A 20172-nucleotide genomic window follows, 5' to 3' on the forward strand; every position below is an offset into this window, starting at 1 on the left:
CTAGGATAGAACCTTGTGGTACACCATTTGTTTTGAGGAATTATTATTATAAACTACATATTGAGATCTATTAGAAAGATTACTTTCAAACCAAGATGACAGACAAATTTTAGTGTTGTTGTAGTTTCCGAGTGGTGAGTCAACACACTGATTACTGAGCTGGGAGACATTGCCAGGCATAGCGCCATAAATCTAAACTTAAAAAAGAAACTTTTTTTTTCTGTACCTGTGTATAAGGTGCACCCCCGACTTTCAATTTTTTTCGGCGGCAAAAAAGTGCGCCTTATACAGAGATTTACGGTAATCAATGGCAGAATTTTTGGAAAATTTCTGAAACAATCACCCCACCCTGGTATTTGAAAGCAATGACTAAAATGATATTATGAGTCAAAAGCAAACATAGTATATGAGCACACTACATGTCATTATGCTACTAAGGCTACCTCCAAATGTATGTAGTTGATGTTTTGTCATTATCATGACAAAATTCATACTAATTATTACTCCAAGAAAATTTTCATGCACTTTTTAAGTGCATCAAGGGATGTTTCAAGGCTTGTTAAACTCATGCTACAAGCATCTCTGCAACTTACCTCGGGGTGAGTACAAGGGTATACAAAGAGACGAATTTGTCCATCATAGCCCCCTGCCACCACTAGAGGGCAGTCTACTTGAGAGACATCAACCGAGGCATGTTGAAGTCCTTCCTCTTCCTTTCCAAAGATACCTGCATTCAGTGATTTAAAAAAAGAAGTAAAAATGATTATACAGTGCGTCCCAGAAAAAACGAAACCGAGAATTATCGATGTTTTATCATAACTTAATCACAATTATAATGAATTATAGGTTTCGTTTTTTCTGGGACGCACTGTACAAATAATTCATGTTTACAAGATCATTAAAAAACCTGCAAAATTGACTATTCCAAAAGCCAAGTAAAAAGGTTTTGAGTTACACCTTTATTTGCTTCATTTGCTTTATTGTTTTATACCAAATAGGCACAGCCAAGAGCATTTAATAATTTTTCAGTATCTCAGATATATCTAATCAAAGTACATTTGTACACACCATGCAGAGGCACGCATACATTCATCTCAGTCATAACTGACAGAATATTGAACCAAACTTGTAGACCTACCTGCTACCGGGTATCCCATGAGGCATTGCTGCGATGACCATTCAACATTCCAGACTTCCTCAAGGTTTTCAGCGGCTTCAAAGGTCTTACTATTCCCTGTACAACAGATGATATTAAAGTTTATATACCTCACTTAAGAAATCCAGCCATCTGATTGGTCGAAATTGCATTCATAAACTTCAACTATTTCTGTAAAATTCCCAGTAACCATGGTTAAAACAGTTCTATAATCCCAGTAACCGTGGTTATTGGTAAAATAGTTCAGTCTCCATGGTTACCCCATAGGTTTACATGTTAAAAAATGGTCTGAGCGATCGAGGATACCGTACGTGTGCGAAGAATTGGTCGGTAATTTCAATACAATTAAATCTCGATCGATCTTACCGACAATTTTATCTTGCACTGTTGACATGAAGACGAAAATAAACTTCCAAAAAAAACCAAAAAAAACATCTGCCGATAAATAGAGAAATAGTTGTTTTTATACGCTCTCGGGAAGGTTACAATTGGGCTATTGGGCTAAAAAAACAACATCTGCCGATAGATCTTGATCTAAATTCGTGCCAATATGCATTGCAAAAGTAAAAGAAGGGCCTGTTTAATGGAGCAGCCGCGAAGCATCCACCATGTGAAGCCGTTTTCAATCCATTTTAATGTATATATAAGAAAAAACTGATATGTATGGTAACAGAGCGCGATAGCCGAGCGGTTTAAGGCAGTGATTTTAGTTACATCACCTTTTGTACGCAAGAGATCGAATCCCATCTTCGACAAAAGTTTTTTTATTTTTTTTTTTTTATTTTTAAATTTTTTTTTTTGGCATATAAAAGTATTAATGACTGCTTTAATATTCGAGAAATAGTTGTTTTTATACGCTCTCGGGAAGGTTACAATTGGGCTATTGCCCTCGGCACGCCTCGGGTAATAGCACAATTCTAACCTTCCCTTGAGCGTACAAAAACAACTATTTCTCTCAAAGCAGTCTAATGACTATAATAAAGCCTAGTTCACATATACTGCGAGAGAGAAACAACTAAACCACCAGGGCAAAATAAGTGTAACATGCTTCACATTTCTGCATCTTATAACAAGCAGATAAGTGAGTACATATCAGACCCTAATTGTTGCATGCAACTATTTTTTGTGTCACCCTTTCTTGCCATTCACTAATATGTAATAATAAAAAAACAAATATAGTAACAATGCATCATAAGTTGAAGTCCACAAAACTTTAAAGACATCTATTAACCCGCAAATCATATGATTAATTCAAAGATTGAAAAAGCCTGTAGTCTCATTATCCGCTTAGAATGTGATTTACTTACATATCAGATATTCCATCTGGTCTGAACTGCTTTGAACCAGATAGCTAGGCTCTGCCTCTCCAACCTTGTCCTTGGACCAATCTAGTCCCGTGATTGGTCCACTGTGACCTGTGAACTTGCCAATCATCTCTAGAGTGCTGCCTTTGTTGTGAGTTTGAAGGAGGAGAATTTGGTTGTCTTGGCAACCCACAGCAATCACTTCACCATCTATACAAGAGAGGTTTTAAAACAAATAAAGTGTCCATTATGTCTGTCAAATTGTTATTTCCTTTACAATAATTTAATATTGTCAATTGATGGTTAGTTACCAATTTCTCGTTAATACAAGATATCTCAGATACTTTTACAGCAATTTGAATTACCTGGTGATATCTTGAGGCAACAAGCAGCTCCTTTACCAAGCTTGAAACGATTCACTTCAGTATCCTCTGCTGTTTGACCCAGCATCAAAACAACAACACTGAAAAAAATAAAGAAAAAATGAATAAAAAAAGATGTCCATTATCCTGGTCTATCTGAGAGACTACTATTATCCAAAAGTTCTATAGGAAGATTAAAATGTCTGCAGTATTGATTAACCATATATATGTAGGAAGATTGACAAAGCAATAATTCACAAGAGGGATAAGGAGAGCATATAGCTAGCTCTCATTTACCACATGATTATGTATTGATATGCAAAATGAAAAATCTGTAACATTATTATGCAAAGAATGAGATCATTATCAACTGGTAATAAATACATTCTATTCTCAATACATTACAAATATGTTCTAAGTTATCTTTTGTCATATATCTGGCTTGTATCAATGGACCGGAATAACTAGTTCATTTACAAAAACATGACATCTAGAAAGAGGATACACATATTGACTAGTCTTCCTGCAAAGGTTTATAATGCCGATATCTTTATCTAATATGAATATGAATATCTATGCATCTAAATTTGCATACTTAAATATGTTAATACACATTTTTTTTTTACTGATTGAAAAAAAAACCATACAAAAATAAGCAAACAGACATGTTGATATTTCTAACCCACTTAGAATGCTTGATTAATTTGTGTGCATATATGTATTACTATGATCAGCAGAAATTGTGAATGACATGTGCATTCTCTCAGTATGTATTTGAACAGTGCGATTACTAATATCTCAGAGAATTAACTTTGTATCAGAAGAGGAAAAATGACATATGGACATAGTTTGAATATATTATTGAATATATAGTGTAGCCCATTTTTACCACTCCTGGCTATTAGTGAGCATTAAGAATTCTGTATTAAATGTGAAGGCAAAGATTAATGTCTTCCGATCGTTCACTGAGTCTTTTTTTCTTCTCAGAATGTAAAATGGAAGGAAATGGTCTAACACCAAGCACATAACTATAGAGAAAAGGTGAGGGACTTGGATGGGGTAAAGGGCTAAAGTGGTCATTAAAAGGGAAATCCAACCTTGATTGCAAACTATTCTAGAGGAAAGCAGATAAATCAGAGAAGTAGACTGGGGAAAGTTTGAATGAAATCGGACAAAAAATAATAAAATTGAGAATTTCCAAATTATGGGCTCTTCAAATATTTAAAGCTGAATTGGTAAAGTCTCTGTGATGTAGTGGCGGACAACTTTCCCATTTTGTTCCAACACACAAATTATCTAAAATTCATTTTCTCAATAATGTATGACTCGTGAGGGTCTATAATTTCTTTAGAAGACCTATAACAATATGCTATCTTTAATATATTTTAAGTAGCGTCCCAAGGGAGAAGGCACTTCAGAGAAAAACAAAAAATAATGATATTTATGTACAAGATAAACAGGTGAGTTATCTGAGACTACCTGTATCTCACAATCCACAGATTAAACTGCCAATTTGAGATTCACATAGACTTAGAGATCTCATATTTTAAGCATTCACAACTTTCGTATTATTGGTCCAACTTATTTCAAACTTCCGCCATTCTAACTTATTTCAAACTTGCGCCATTCTTTGTATCTTATTTTTTCTGCTTTCATACAAATAAACTTAGTACAAGGGTTTAATTGCCCTTAAATGAGAACATTAAGGGAACGCTAACTAAATTTAGCTCATTCACTCTGTGTTCATTCAATCTACCATACTCTAAAAATGATGACGATAAATTTCTATACAGTAGAGAATACAAGGTGTAATTGAAATGCCAAACAAAAAAATATTGGGGATTATATATATAGTAACAATGATGCAAAGAGAGAGAAAGACTGTTATATTACCTTCTATCATAACTGTAAATGATGTAGGAAGCATGCAATGATATGACAAGCAATAATGGTCACAATATAAGACAAGGGGTCAAACAAAGAAACAAATGACACACAACTGTTAACCATGTCATAAATGATAAACAAGATGACACTGTTAAACATAACAAAACAGAATGACTGGGAGGACAAATGAGTTCAATCAATTAGAACATGAATATATGGATAGATTAACAACATGAGCATTAAATTATAATGAAGAATTATATTATAAAGTTCAACAGCATGAATGATGACAGAGTTCATCAATTATATATTACCTGTTACCCATTCTGGCCAGCAACAAGTTGAAAGATTGAATGCATGAATATAATTACTACTTTATCATGTCAAAGCATTTATGCGGTAGGCCAAAGAAATTGCAATTATATTAGATATGGAGATTTAAACAAACACCATCTTCCTGATTAAGGTTCTAGATAATGATAATATTACTAAAAATTAAAAGATTTAAGTGTATTTAACTCCTCTAATTAGGATAACAGCGGAATTGGCTTCAAACTGACAGATTAACTCTCTGGAAATTTAGGTTCTGTCAATCAAATGACTATTGAGATCCTCAATCGGTAATATTTTATATGTTTGAAAGTTGATATCTTATGCTATTATAAAGACATTGACAAATCTAATTGAAGTTAGATCGTGTATTTTGTGCCAGGTTTTTATAGTCTGAGATACCTCTTAAGCATTTGCCTGACTGCTCAGGGCAAGTAAAAAGGTTAATAATTTAAGCATTTGTCATTTGCCGAAAGATTTTTTTTTTAATATCAGTACATAAAATCTGCCATTTAGTTACACAGGAGGTTTCATTCAGCTCTTTGGATTAAGTGATTCCTCTGCTAAGTCATATTTAGCATGCATTACTTGTTAATATGATGGAAAACATTTTAACAAGCAGATGTGGTTGTTATAAGCATTTTTTTTTTTCTCCTAGAAAGCATGCACAAAATGTAATTTCATGATGGAAATCACCACACCAGACAATGACAATATGTTATTCAATAAAGCATTTTTAATCTGTTTATATTCAACATAAATTAAACAGATTTAAGCATTAATTGTCTTAATCAAGATAATTACAAAAATAACTAATATTCTTAATAATCATTTAAATATTTTTCACAAACATAAGTTGAGATTTCAAAAAGCATTAATTTTCTCTGAACATCAGCATTTCAGAAAGGATCGATCAAAAAAGTGCAGCAGTCAGACCGCAGCCGGTGCGAAAACCCTCTATTTTATTCAGCACGTATGCAAGAATTTACGTGTCTCGCATACGTAATGAGTAGTGCAGACGGTCTTCCCGATCGGCAGTTTTTGCCTTTATAATTGTTCATTTCTCATGAAATGGGTCTTATTTTAAAGATAAGAAGTTGCACTCTCTATATACTTATATGACAATCATGTTAGATATATTTTGGAAACAGATATTTCGCCTTGAAAATGGGGTTTTTCGACGATAAATCTATCTAAAGAGTAGGGCTAATTTTCACATAGAAATCATTCTTGCGTCAAGAAGATGTTATAATCAGCATAAAGCATAAATATTTTTCTTTACAATGATATCAAAATTATTATATTTTACGCTGTCCCAAAGTCAGGAACCAAAAAAGATCACGCTCATGTTCATGAATAATTAAAAAAAGTAGTAAATTTTGCCAATGTGATAATAGAGAGTTCTGATTGGTCAACTACGTCAATTACGTCACATATGTTTCGTTTTGGTTTATTAACATTCTGAATACCACATCTTGGTAACCATGCGTTGTGGCGTGCGCCTGTAATGCACGTGCGCGCAAGCCGTCTTGACAACAATCTAAGGACCCGAGATCAAATACCTCACATGCCATGTAGATGTTTCTTTACTACTGCATTTCTTTTTTAATCATTTTTCTAAAAAAATTTCGGCTAGTCGATGGCGCGGCGGAGCTCCCTGGAGTTTAATAATCAGTTATGCATTGCCATTGCTCAGACGGCGAACGTGCACGAGTATGAAATCACACAATTTCGCGCTATCATAAAAAGAACAAATTGGTAATTTCCGGGTTTTTAGGGTCTTAATTACTATGATTATAAAAAGAACATGATTTTGCGTCAATTAGGTTTTGACATATTTTTGATCAGTGACTTTTCATCTTTCGAACGAATCTCAAAGTGGACAAATTTATTTTGTCCCAAAGTCAGGAACCAAAAGTGAAATTCCCGGGTCAAAACAGCAGTTGAAATGTTACAAAAATAGCGTCAATAAAAGTTGTGAAAATTATTGTTTACAAATTGCCAAATATGGCAAATTACATATCAAACTGATGCTGAAAATCTCGAGAGTGACTTTCCGTTGCATGCTGCCATGTTGAATGAAGTTAACGACCAAAAACGCAGCTACATGTACACCCCTACAAATCTCACTGAAAAGCGCATGGAAATTCAGCAGACGTAAATGTTATGTGATCGCCAGATATCGCTGAATAAAAATCAGCTTTCAGCCTCATTAACGCGCGCGCTGCGGTCTGACTGCAGGTTATGAACAAAGAAGAGATAGACAAAGGGGAATAGAGATATGACTTAAAAACAACAATAAAAAAACAAGATAAAAGAGATGAAGCAGAAACAGATTGAAAGAAATAAAGAGAGACAGAGAAAGAAAAAAAGATAGTCAGAAAGAAAAAGAAAGACAGAATGAGAGCAAGGCAGAGAGAAAAACAGAGAGAAACAGAGAGGAACAGAGAGAGAGAGAGAGAGCGAGGGAGATGGAGCAACAGAGAGAAAGGGATACACACAGATACAGACAAAAAAGGAGAGAGGTTGAGAGCCAGATAGAGAGGGAGAGACAGCCAGACAGAATATAGAAAAAGAGAGTGAGAGAGAGAGAGATAGAGAGAGAAAAGAATACACAAACAGATATCTAAGCATGTATCTCAGGAGTCTTACTTGGCATCCTTGGTTCCCAAGGCAACCAGACCTGTATCCAGGTGGACATCCATACAGTGGATGTTAGTCCCTTTGACCATGTATCTCCAGAGTGGACGACGGTCAGAGAAGTTACAGAGAGACACAGTACCATCATAGCTACCAGTCAAGAACTGATCGTCCGCTAAAATAGCCATACAGTGGACCTCTTCATAGTGAGCCTGTGCGGGAGATTTCATAGAAAAGATCAAGGTTATATATATCAGTAAAAAACAAAAGCTTCCTAAAATTATTACCTGAGAGCCAGAAGAATGTTAACTTTGTGTAAAACTAAATGAATTATAAAATGCCTTTTTGACTCTGAGCAGATGAAATACTTGCTGGCAGCAATGGGAATGAACTGTCCTTGCATGGTGTCCTGTGTGTTATTACTGATTCATTGCATCATGGTACTCTAGGTAGTTCTACCTTGAGCCAGAGGAGAAGTTAATTGCGATCAGGCAAAAGGTGTTTTAATTATTCCATCCGTCCAGCTATACACTTCTTGGATATTTGTAGGCGAATATCCTATGGACAAAAATGTTGTAAAATGATATTCACAAACTTGTGTTCGTGCATGGGTGTCCAATATAACTATCCAATTTCTCAAGGTGGATCACGTACATGGACTATTAAGACATTATAAGAGTTTTTATCCCTGTGCATCCTTAGTCCTACAAAGTATTAACTGCATGCAGTTGGTGAGGTATGCAAACTATTCAACTGAAAGTTTTTACATATTGTTTAAAGAAGACAGTATAAAAATGCCTATTAATCTAATAAATGTGATCATCAAAAGAAAAGAGAGAACTCACTTGTGTGACACAATTGGTAATCTCCTCTCCAGTCACACTGAATGTATTATCCTTTAGGTCGACACGTAAGAGTGAGTTGATCGTGGTACCAATGTAAACTTTGCTTCCTGTATGTAGTACTGTACGAATACCTCCTTCTTGCTTTGGTATCTGCAGTTTTCAGCAAAAAGTAGTAGTCAATTTACATTTCTTCACGAAAACAGTCATTTATTGCACTTTTTTGTTTAATTAAATAAGAAGAAATTGGGTATCTGCTTCAATAGGTAAGTTTGGGAAACTTGAATAAAAATCGCATGAAGGGCAATAGATCCCCAGATTCATCATCCATCAATTGCAATACTTTCATCACAAGCATATGGACATAACTGTAAAACCTGAAACAAGTATGCTTCAATGATATATCCTGCAAATGACTAAATCACATCACTCTTTTTTGTTGTGAAACAAGCTACTTTTGATAATTTGCCAAAGTTGCAAAACTATTTGGTTTTACAGTAATGATGTATTGCTGTATACCCATAGGAAAGAAATGAGCCTGCCGCATACTCCTGCGGCAGACTTGCCGCAGATCTGCAGCAGACCTGCCGCAGACAGTCATCTTTTTCACATGCAAATTAGTTTTGCCGCAGACTTGCCGCAGACTTGCCGCATACTCTTTCAGTATGATGAAGAGTCTGCGGCAGGTCTGCCGCAGACTTGCTGCAGACTTGCCGCATACTCTTTCAGTATGATGAAGAGTCTGCGACAGGTCTGCCGCAGACTTGCTGCAGACCTGCCGCATACTCTTTCAGTATGATGAAGAGTCTGCGGCAGGTCTGCCGCAGACTTGCTGCAGACTTGCCGCATACTCTTTCAGTATGATGAAGAGTCTGCGGCAGGTCTGCCGCAGACTTGCTGCAGACCTGCCGCATACTCTTTCAGTATGATGAAGAGTCTGCGGCAGGTCTGCCGCAGACTTGCCGCATACTCTTTCAGTATGATGAAGAGTCTGCGGCAGGTCTGCCGCAGACTTGCTGCAGACTTGCCGCATACTCTTTCAGTATGATAAAGAGTCTGCGGCAGGTCTGCCGCAGACTTGCTGCAGACGTGCCGCAGACTCTTCGTCATGAATATTCATATCTCATATAGACCTGCTGCAGACCTGCCGCATACTCTTTCATATCCAGTACGTGGCAATAAAGTATGCATGTAGAAGAACCAGTGATAAACTGATTGATACTTCATAATCAATATTGGCAATATCGATATTACCAATTAGATAATACCAATATATATCGATATTACCAATTAGGTATATTCTATTCTCAATTGTAAACTTCATCACCTTGATCATTTGAAGTGTATTCAAGAGTAACATTTAAAGTGACACAGGCTCGTACACATATATATACTAAATATGTATATTGTTTCTTGGTTAGTAATCATAGTTTCTTGGTTAGTAATCAATATATCTATTGCTTAAACGTGAATGTAATTGTAACATGATCAGACAAAATAATCTATTGGTTAATAATGGCAAAAGGAAAATAGAAATCACAAAAATGATGTGCATTGTCTTAATTTGCTTAACAAATCATGATAAATGTATTTTTCTGTCACACGTGTAAAGTAATAATGAATATGCATGAGATGATTGGTTTCAATTGGCCCTATTAGACTTTAATGGGATTTCCTGTGGCAGACCTGCCGCAGACTGTTCCTGTGGCGTACTGGTATGCGGCAAGTCTGGAGCAAAGTTTCGCCCTGCCGCAGATCTGCCGCAGACTGTTCCTGTGGCATACTAGTATGCGGCAAGTCTGGAGCAAAGTTTCATCCTCCCGCAGATCTGCCGCAGACTGTTCCTGTGGCATACTAGTATGCGGCAAGTCTGGAGCAAAGTTTCATCCTGCCGCAGATCTGCCGCAGACTGTTCCTGTGGCATACTAGTATGCGGCAAGTCTGCAGCAAAATTTCATCCTGCCGCAGATCTGCCGCAGACTGTTCCTGTGGCATACTAGTATGCGGCAAGTCTGGAGCAAAGTTTCATCCTGCCGCAGATCTGCCGCAGATCTGCCGCAGACTGTTCCTGTGGCATACTAGTATGCTGCAAGTCTGCAGCAAAATTTCATCCTGCCGCAGATCTGCCGCAGACTGTTCCTGTGGCATACTAGTATGCGGCAAGTCTGCAGCAAAATTTCTTTCTGCCGCATACTTCGGCATACTCTTTGCCGCAGACTAAAAGTCTGCGGCAGGTCTGCGGCAGATCTGCGGCAGGTCTGCGGCAGGTCTGCGGCATACTTTTCACTTTCCTATATATGTCACCAGATGATGATGTGATCCTGACTCACCCGTAGTTTACCATTAGAGTCTGCACCTTTGCCTGCTAATGTCCAGCATCTCATGAATCCATCCCGACCACCTGATACCAGAGTCTTACCTATCATCTGTAAAGTGAACACTGGACCCTGTTTATAGGAAAGAACAAAGTCAGCATTAAGTATTTGACAATTAACATTCAAGAACAATCTCCCACAATATTCTGAAGAATGACAATGCATGTAGTAAGGAACAATTAATGTAGCAGACAAAGAAAATGTTGGGCAATCTGCATTTTAATAATATCTTTACTGTCTTTATATTCTGTCGGTGAACTTTGTAAATAAAATGCAGTTATAATACTGTGTTTTCCGCTGTCAATACAATATATTACAATAATAACAAACATCCATGACAGAATGCACCTTCCCTGTCTGAACATACTATACTTTACAGCAAAGAGGTATTGATTTTGCGTACAAGCTAGCTGAAATCCTAAAAACCCATACAAATGTGATTTTTATGTATATTGACTGATTGTCTATTATGAGTTTTCTCCCAATAATAAAATACAATCGTATGTTGAAGAGTTCAAACTACACATTTTTTGTAGAACCCCCAAAAAAGACCAAGGAATACTCTATCTTTTGAGAGCTAATTTCAAGACAGCTGCTTTATTCACTTTGAAACTACACTTAGAAGACACATGCATAACATGTAGCTACAACTTTGCTGTATATCACAAGTGATCTGACATTTGCTTCAGCAACATTTTATCTCAGAATCATTTCATCAAACATATTACTTTCTTTCTTGAATTACTTGATGGTCATACACCCACAATTATACAATTTCCACACAACTGCGCCAGGATCATTTGACAGACATGGCGCATTATAAATGTTCACTATTATTATTATTACTATATGATTAGGTTTAGGGATGCAATCAGGGTCTTAGGTTAGGTTCAGGTTTGGGTTAGCTCGTATTACTATATTTGTATTGCCCATATCATGCACATTATGATGTAATGTCGCTTCCACAGAACTTTGGAAATTATTAGCCCAGCATTACACCAATTAAAGGCATAAAAGAGTGTAAATAATACGCACCTCATGAGCATGATTGATAGTGTGTGAGATAGTGTTACCACCAGATGGCCAGACATAGATAGTCCCATTAGAATCTCCAGTTACTAGATCACCATTGGCACGGAATGACATACTGATCACATACTTCGCTTTCATGTTGTTCTGTGGCACACATGCAGTAAAAAGAAATCAATCAATTAACTAGATGGAACTTCGACTGCGCGCAGTCGAAATGATGCCTCCGTCATAGAGCAATTTACAAACCAAAACAGAAGAAATTTTTCAAATTCAAGTTCAATTGTAATCCATTAACAGGTTCTCAGAATATCGTGATTACAAGCAATTTCTCATATACATATATGACCTTTTGATCTTTGACCTCATGACCCTAACATCTACTCAGTTCATTGGCTCTGCAAGATGTCCCGAGTTAAATAGTAATCCATCTGTCAGTTCTCATGAGAATGCGTTCACAAGCTATTTTTGCATACATAATGAGCCCATGACCTTTGACCTTTGACCTCATGACCAAAGAATCTACTCAGTTCATTGGCTCTGCAAGATACATACATGACCAAAGTTTGGCAGGAATCCATCAATCGGTTCTTGAGATAACGCGATCACAAGCTGTTTTTGCATACATAATGATCCCTGTGACCTTTGACCTTGACCTCATGACCCCAAAATCTAATCAGTTCATCAGCTCTGCAAGTAACATACATGACCTAAGTTTGGCAGGAATCCATCAATCGGTTCTTGAGAAAACGCGATCACGAGCTGTTTTTGCATATATAATGATCTCTGTGACCTTTGACCTTTGACCTTGTGACCCCCAAATCTAAGCAGTTCATCGGCTCTGCAAGATACATACATGACCAAAGTTTGGCAGGAATCAATCAATCTGTTCTTCAGATAACGCGATCACGAGCTCTTTTTGCATACATAATGAGCCCTGTGACCTTTGACCTCGTGACCCCAAAATCTAATCAGTTCATCGGCTCTGCAAGATACATACATGACCAAAGTTTGGCAGGAATCCATCAATCGGTTCTTCAGATAACGCGATCACAAGAACGGGACGTACGGACGGACGGACGGATAACCCGAAAACATAATGCCTCCGGCTACTTCGTAACGGAGATAACGCGTTCACAAGCTGTTTTTGCATACATAGTGATCTCTGTGACCTTTGACCTTTGACCTCGTGACCCCCAAATCTAAGCAGTTCATCGGCTCTGCAAGATACATACATGACCAAAGTTTGGCAGGAATCAATCAATCTGTTCTTCAGATAACACGATCACAAGCTGTTTTTGCATACATAATGAGTCCTGTGACCTTTGACCTCGTGACCCCAAAATCTACTCAGTTCATCGGCTCTGCAAGATACATACATGACCAAAGTTTGGCAGGAATCCATCAATCAGTTCTTCAGATAACGCGATCACAAGAAAGGGACGTACGGACGGAAGGATGGACAACCCGAAAACATAATGCCTCCGGCTACTTCGTAACGGAGGCATAAAAACATTACAACTCAGATCAATTTGTTCTTGTCAACTCAATGTAATTGCAATTCCATTCAATTCCATGCATTCCAATTCAATTTATTTCAATCCATTCGTATTCAATCATTTCAATTACCATTCCTTTCAGTTAATTTCATTTCAATTCTTTCAATGTTTAACTTCATTCTGATTTCTTTCAATTTACTTCAATTCATTTCAGTTCACTTTATTTCAATTCTGTTCAATTCTTTCAACAACTCACAGCATTTTTACATACCCTGTTCACGTGTGGATTATATATCTTTGTACGGCTCTACCTCTAATATGTGAGCATTGAGCCGATTTGAAGTCTTTGTGATTGTATTATTCATTCATTTAATTCATTTTTATCAGTTTCAGTTTTATTTAATTTTCAATTCATATCATTTTTATTCAATTTATATCAACTGATTCAAATTCTATTTGGTTCTGGTATAATTACTTTTTCCAAAAACAGGCTACTCAACCAGTATCACTGACCAAAACAAATATAATGTATGTATATTGTATAATGGTATATAAAAACATTTGGACTGACCTCAAAGTTTGCTGCCATAGTCTGTTCAATATTCATCTCTACTCCATCTTCTACACCATTCTTGAGCTCCCAGAAGACTAGATGCTCTCTACCAATGCTAACTATCTTATTGGGATCCTTAGGATGAAAGCTTGCCTGACATACCACCGTTGTGTTCAACTAAAGAGGTAAACAGAAAGGCTCAAAACTTTATTTTCAAAAGGATGAAACCAACAGAAATGAGCAGATGCTCTCTTCCAATGATGATCAATCTATTGGCAACCTTGGGTTGAAGGATTACTCAACATACACCACTGCTGTATTCCACTGCACTACCACTCAGAATGGCACAAAATCGGTTTAGTAAGTGTTTATTCAACAAGAAACTAGTAGATATACTCAGCGATTGCTAATATTTATTTACAGTTCCTCAGATGAAAAATTTTCTGCTGCATTATTTAACTACTAAAAATATGTAGGGATCCTGATTTTAAAATTAATTGGCAGCTCTTAATCATATTAACAAGTAATCATTGAAGTAACTTCCGGTAGTTGTATTTTTAAATGATTTGATTTGCTGGCTATCCTGTATATCAAGTAATCTAAATGACTTATTTATTGAACTCTTTCATCTTCATCTTCATCCCTTAAACAAAATTGGTATTCTGAAAATTCTTATTACTTTTCTTTTAACTTTTCTTGCATGTTTTCTCTCATTTATTTTCCTCGCGCACTCAAATATTTGAGCTTAACATGCATAGGAGATAAAATGGCGAGTAATCCTTATCAACATAATGCGCACAAGATAAGGGTTTTCTGAAATTTGTGTATCCTTTAATTTATCTAATCTTCAATGGTAATTACAAGAATATTTACAACAGGGTAGATGCTGTTGTGTCTCATGATGGAGGTAATTTTTTCCAGCTCAGCATCAGCAGTACATGCTTATTTAGCAAGGAGGATCTGTGTGACTCAAGATCTCACGGAGGAAACATTTCTTTCGGAGAACTACAGACCGATTTTCGACCATTTCACATCAATGCATGATTTAATTCAAGTCAAAATTAATATACAAGATTAGTGCATTCTTTACCTTACCTTAGTGCTCCTATTATTAGACCTAATTATATTAAATCAACCTTGATTGGATATGTCTCAAAATGTATCAAAGATGAAATAGAGGTGGTCCTTCCAGAGATAAGACTGCTATTTTTTTTGAGAATACCAACTTACAAGAATTTAAGCGCTCTATTATCTTCAGAAGATAACAAAAAAAATTACAAGGATTTTTAGAATACCACCCTATGTGTACATTCAGATAACTGTAATTACGTACTGTAATCAACAATTAAAACAAGATTTCAAAAGTTATTGTTTGGTCACTTACAGAACTTGATGTCACTTTTTTGCCCGTCTTGTAATTCCAAATTGATAGTGTGTTATTACTGCTCTGATCAACTGCTAAAAGGTAGTCCTGCTTGAAAAATATAAAAGAATATAATATGTGAATAATTAATGTGCAATGCTAAAATACTTGATAAACTTCATTGATTAAAATGATAAAAAGTTTGATACCATATCAAATATACACACCAAGAGATGAGAGTTACTATCTTAAATCTTTTGATATTACTATTAGATACAGCAAATCTCACAAATGAAAGTGACAAAAAAACAGAAGCGTTTTGGGACAGATCTAAGCAGCAAAATTTATTTTTCAGGTACATCAAATTTACTGACTAACAAAAGTATATCAGCATTCCCCTCAAGTCAAATGGTTGCGTCCTCATCACGGCATCACATATTTTTACTGCATACAATGTTCTTGTCTATCCCCACTCATGTGTCATACTTCAATGCAAACCAAAAGCACAAGTCAATTAAGCACCAAAGACAATGACAACATTTGCTTTACCTTGTCACTAGTTTCTGGTTCTTGAAAAACAACTTTTGACAATTTCAACGTATTGATGTTAACAAATCAAAATACAATTCAGCTTTGTTTACAAAATTACACTTTCCTAATTTGTCCACACAATGAATAATTCTAGTAAATTAATTCTAGCCCTGCCCCATGTCACATTTTGCCTTGCTTTCTCCTATAACCACTTAAGGAAGACAACACTTGTTTAAGTACCTACATGTATATGTAGCACATTATTCAAAATAAACTCCTAACACACAACAATATCACTTCAATAGGCACTTTGTCATCGTTGATTGCCGAACAATGATCTTAAGAGGGGCTCCACACTTTTTCCCACAGAGAGTCCAGATTACAATCTATATGGTATACTTGGCCTATGTTTAGATTTCAAAATTTGGGAGGTTTGAATTTGAAATTTTGAGGCCAATCATGGTTCACCTGATCTCTACCTGCATGTTCAGGCCAAAGTGTCTCAAGTAATAAGCTGTAAGCATTAAGAGTTTATCAGATGTCCTGGACACAATGACAACTCTTAAGCAACAACTATCAAGAATCACACAAATTTAGAGTTATATAACTGTGATTTATTTAGTCCATGGAATTGTTCTACTTTTACAACATACAAACATAAACACTATGGCAATACAAACATACTTGCAGTGGTGAAAAAGCCAGGCATATGATAGCATTCTCAAAGTCATCATCAAAGACCAGCAGAGTATCTAGTGTATCCACCTTCCATAAGTGAACCATAGGCTGCAGAAATTAAAGAAATCAAAATCACTCAATGAAAATCAGACAAATAAATTCCTAAAAATCCTGTTTATCCATATTCATAAGCTCCATATGATACAAGTATGAAAGTTCAATTATGATTAGTGCATGATACACATTACACTGTTGCCCATAAAGTTGGAATATTTGTTTGCCTCTTTTCATAAAATGTACAACATGTTTTATTATATTTTTAATTATAAATAAAGGTTATATCTTCTCAGAGCTTTATTTATCAATATCCATGACTCTCCAGTTTCAATACAGTTTTGAAAAGATTTGAAATTGATTTATTAAGAATAAATTATATTGTCACAATCATTTCATGAAAAGAAGTAATTTATGAGCAACAGTATATGTGAAATTTGCAATGATTATCATTAAATAAAAATTATACAATCAAACGTGGAAACATCATAACAAATATTTATCAGATATAATACAAAGTGAATACAAAGTAAAAAGAAGTTAAATTGGAGGCATTGGGGAAAAGAAGAATGATTATAACTTCTTTGGAGTTATATGTATGGATAACAATCATTGCATTGAAAAGTGATAACATTTCATAACATGCAATCATTTACACAAGAGTTATTGAACTGGAACATGCCAAAAGGGACTTTTGCTAAGCAAGTTTCCTCTATGTTTTAAAAAGAGTTTTCATATTAGGCTTTTTGCGATCACAGCTGCATGGTGCTAACAAACTGATGCATGCTTTGAGGCAAATCTCTCTAGGTATGCATTCAAATCAGACATTCTAATTCTAGATATTCAAATCAGACATTCAAATTTTAGGTAGGCCTATGCGTTTAAATCAGACACTCAAAATTTCTAGATATGCATTCAAATCAGACATTCAAATTCTAGGTATGCATTCAAATCAGACATTCAGATCCTAGACAGTAATTCTTCTACATGAACTGGAAATATTGTGGTCAAGTGTTTTCATCCTTGTAACTTTAAAGATCATTATATCTAAAAATTAGATTTTAAAATGGCAACGTTTCAAGCAGAAATATTTAAATGAATATAACAACCATTCTCAATCAAGTGAGTGCCAATTTGAAAACACAACATGAAAGTAATGATCGGTCACTCTTTGACTAAATTTCTTGATAGAAATATCAAATGTATTCCTGTAATTCAACCCCTGCAAACAGAGAAAATAATAACACTTACCTTGACTTCTGACCCTGCTATTCCCTTTGCTTGCCCAGTTGCCACAGTGATGTTATCTGAATGCACATGCATGCTACAACATAAGATTGACAATCACTTTGAATATTAATGCAAGGAACTTACTGATTTCGACAATTTGATTCTCAATAAAATGTCATCAATGCGATAGCTGTAACACAATTCTAACATCATGCACCAAATGTTGTAATATAAATATTAGTTGAGCATCATACATCTAGAGAAACTTCTACATCATACAATATAATGTCATCAATTGTTATTCATATTCAGCTTTTCATGCCAAGTCTAGAGATCATGCAGTGATGTTTTTTACAGACTAGCTTATTTTATATCAGTTTTTAGAGTGTTAACATGTTTATTTTTCCTACACAGTTTATCATATTAAAATAATCAACCTGGAGATAACATGCCCATACCTAAATGTTGCACACAATGTACTGTGCAATCAACTGTTAGTGAAATCGGTATTACAGCTAATCTAATTTTCTTTCATTTTACTAAAATCAATTTAAATTTTGAAGTGAGTGCATGAATATTATCCATTATCCAATACCCCTAGAGTGAGAAAAGAAGCTGAGAGTTCTGTGTTATATCTGATTGACTGCTCTGAACAGCTCATGTAAAAACACTTTCACAGCTTCAAGGTTTTTTTAAGCAAATAATTTGTGTGGAAAACTTTATGTTTATTGTTTAACAATGTGTTGCTACTACACATCCACTGACCTGCGAATCTCTGCTGTATGTTTGGTGTAGTGCCTTTGAGTAATGAGTGTTGGGTTATACACAATAGCGATGTTAGACATGAAGTATAGGATCTCTGCTCCATCAGACACCTCAAATAGATTTCCTCTGCAGTCATTCCCACGATAGCCATACCTAGTAACAAGAATGACAACCACATATGTACATTTTTACCTACCTAAATTATACTGGCATATATAAGCAAGTGAATTCTCTTCTTCATGAATTGTCCCTAATATTTCTTTTAAAAAGGGGATGCAAATTCTTTTCAAGCAACATAAGTAAACTTGTGTGATAAATTGTGAAACACAATTATGAATAATGATAAGTTATGGAAGCTCACTAATTTAACTCATAGTTATACTTTAATCAAACAATGATCATGTAATTACATGTAACAGTAAAATGTGCAGAAATCCTGAACCAGTCACTCTACTCTTGGCATAGGTAATTAATACATGTATTATCTCCTACATGTGGTTGTATTAAAGACATATATATATATGTAATCATACATGATCCAGAGAATTATACATTCTAAATCCAAGGTTTATGTCACTTGAGATTAACTTACACCCAGTCAAGTTGTAAGTCTGCATTTGGTGGATCAGGAACACAGTGTGTCTTTGAATATTTGTCTGGTATGTAATACGTGACCTCCTTCCCTTGAACTATGACCTCTAGTTTATTGACCTGAGGCTTGGGATTTTGGGCCACCATATTCTCTTTATCTGCAGCTTCCTCAGGCTCTTTCTCAAGCTCATTCTGATCTTCTGCTCCCAAATCTTCAGTTTCTGTAAAAGGCATAACATTTTTACTTCAAATTCTGGATGACAGTATTTCATATTAATTGTCAGGCAAAGTCTGGATGTTTTCCTTCAATAATTTCATTGCTAAATGCATTTCAACGAATTATACAGAAAAAAACACTACTGTAATTTTCTTGTCCTATTATTCAAATTTGATTTAGTTCAAATAAACAGATGAACAACTTATTCATATTTTGGTAAAAGGAGACTAATAAAATGCGTAACTGCATGCTTACATTGTTTTTTAATTTTAAAACACTATATATACATGATTACAGAAAAACTGAATGGACTGTACTTTTTGTGGAATTGAAAATTTACAGATGAAGGATAATTTTTCTTAACTGTCCACCAAGCATTTTGTATGAATGATGTGTTAGCTAGCAACCTTATCAAAGACCCTGAATATGTAAATGATTGATGCAAACTGCAGTCTCATTACACATATGTTATAATATCAACTTTACTCACTCCTGTGCATGGTTATAAGGACTGGTATTCAATTCATTAAAATGTCTTATAAATTATATTCAGATCACATCTAAGCTTATTACTCACCAAGCTGGCTTTAAGGTAAAATACTTTACTGACAAGCATTGTGACATCATCTCTTCAATCCAAAATAATGTGCACTAATATAATTGTGCGCAGCTTGTGATGACTGTGAAATTCAATGAAACCTTAAGTCTGCCAATCAACGCTTCCAAAATAATTGGCTCAGAAGTCTGCTACAGAGCTGTCTTAATA

The 20172-nt window shown here is 35.4% G+C and overlaps 1 protein-coding gene across 6 annotated transcripts in view; it reads right to left on the reverse strand.

The window, feature by feature from the left end:
* LOC581284 (echinoderm microtubule-associated protein-like 4) overlaps positions 1 to 20172 on the reverse strand; it is a 44721-nt gene that overhangs the window by 5865 nt on the left and 18684 nt on the right. For 5 of the 6 annotated variants that reach the window (XM_031000403.1, XM_031000402.1, XM_031000404.1 and 2 more), the window contains 15 exons: positions 19191 to 19410; positions 18599 to 18751; positions 17855 to 17927; positions 16556 to 16657; positions 15362 to 15448; positions 13996 to 14154; positions 11932 to 12072; positions 10852 to 10968; positions 8525 to 8674; positions 7692 to 7891; positions 5024 to 5035; positions 2826 to 2923; positions 2464 to 2670; positions 1139 to 1234; positions 594 to 727 (listed from right to left, as the gene is read on the reverse strand). In XM_031000403.1, the coding sequence (XP_030856263.1) occupies positions 594 to 727; positions 1139 to 1234; positions 2464 to 2670; positions 2826 to 2923; positions 5024 to 5035; positions 7692 to 7891; positions 8525 to 8674; positions 10852 to 10968; positions 11932 to 12072; positions 13996 to 14154; positions 15362 to 15448; positions 16556 to 16657; positions 17855 to 17927; positions 18599 to 18751; positions 19191 to 19410 (1949 nt within the window). The remainder of the gene's footprint in view (positions 1 to 593; positions 728 to 1138; positions 1235 to 2463; positions 2671 to 2825; positions 2924 to 5023; positions 5036 to 7691; positions 7892 to 8524; positions 8675 to 10851; positions 10969 to 11931; positions 12073 to 13995; positions 14155 to 15361; positions 15449 to 16555; positions 16658 to 17854; positions 17928 to 18598; positions 18752 to 19190; positions 19411 to 20172) is intronic. The other variant, XM_031000401.1, reaches the window with a different exon arrangement.

This window comes from Strongylocentrotus purpuratus, unplaced genomic scaffold (assembly GCF_000002235.5).
Source record: "Strongylocentrotus purpuratus isolate Spur 01 unplaced genomic scaffold, Spur_5.0 spur5_scaffold_6, whole genome shotgun sequence".
Taxonomy (NCBI): domain Eukaryota; kingdom Metazoa; phylum Echinodermata; class Echinoidea; order Camarodonta; family Strongylocentrotidae; genus Strongylocentrotus; species Strongylocentrotus purpuratus.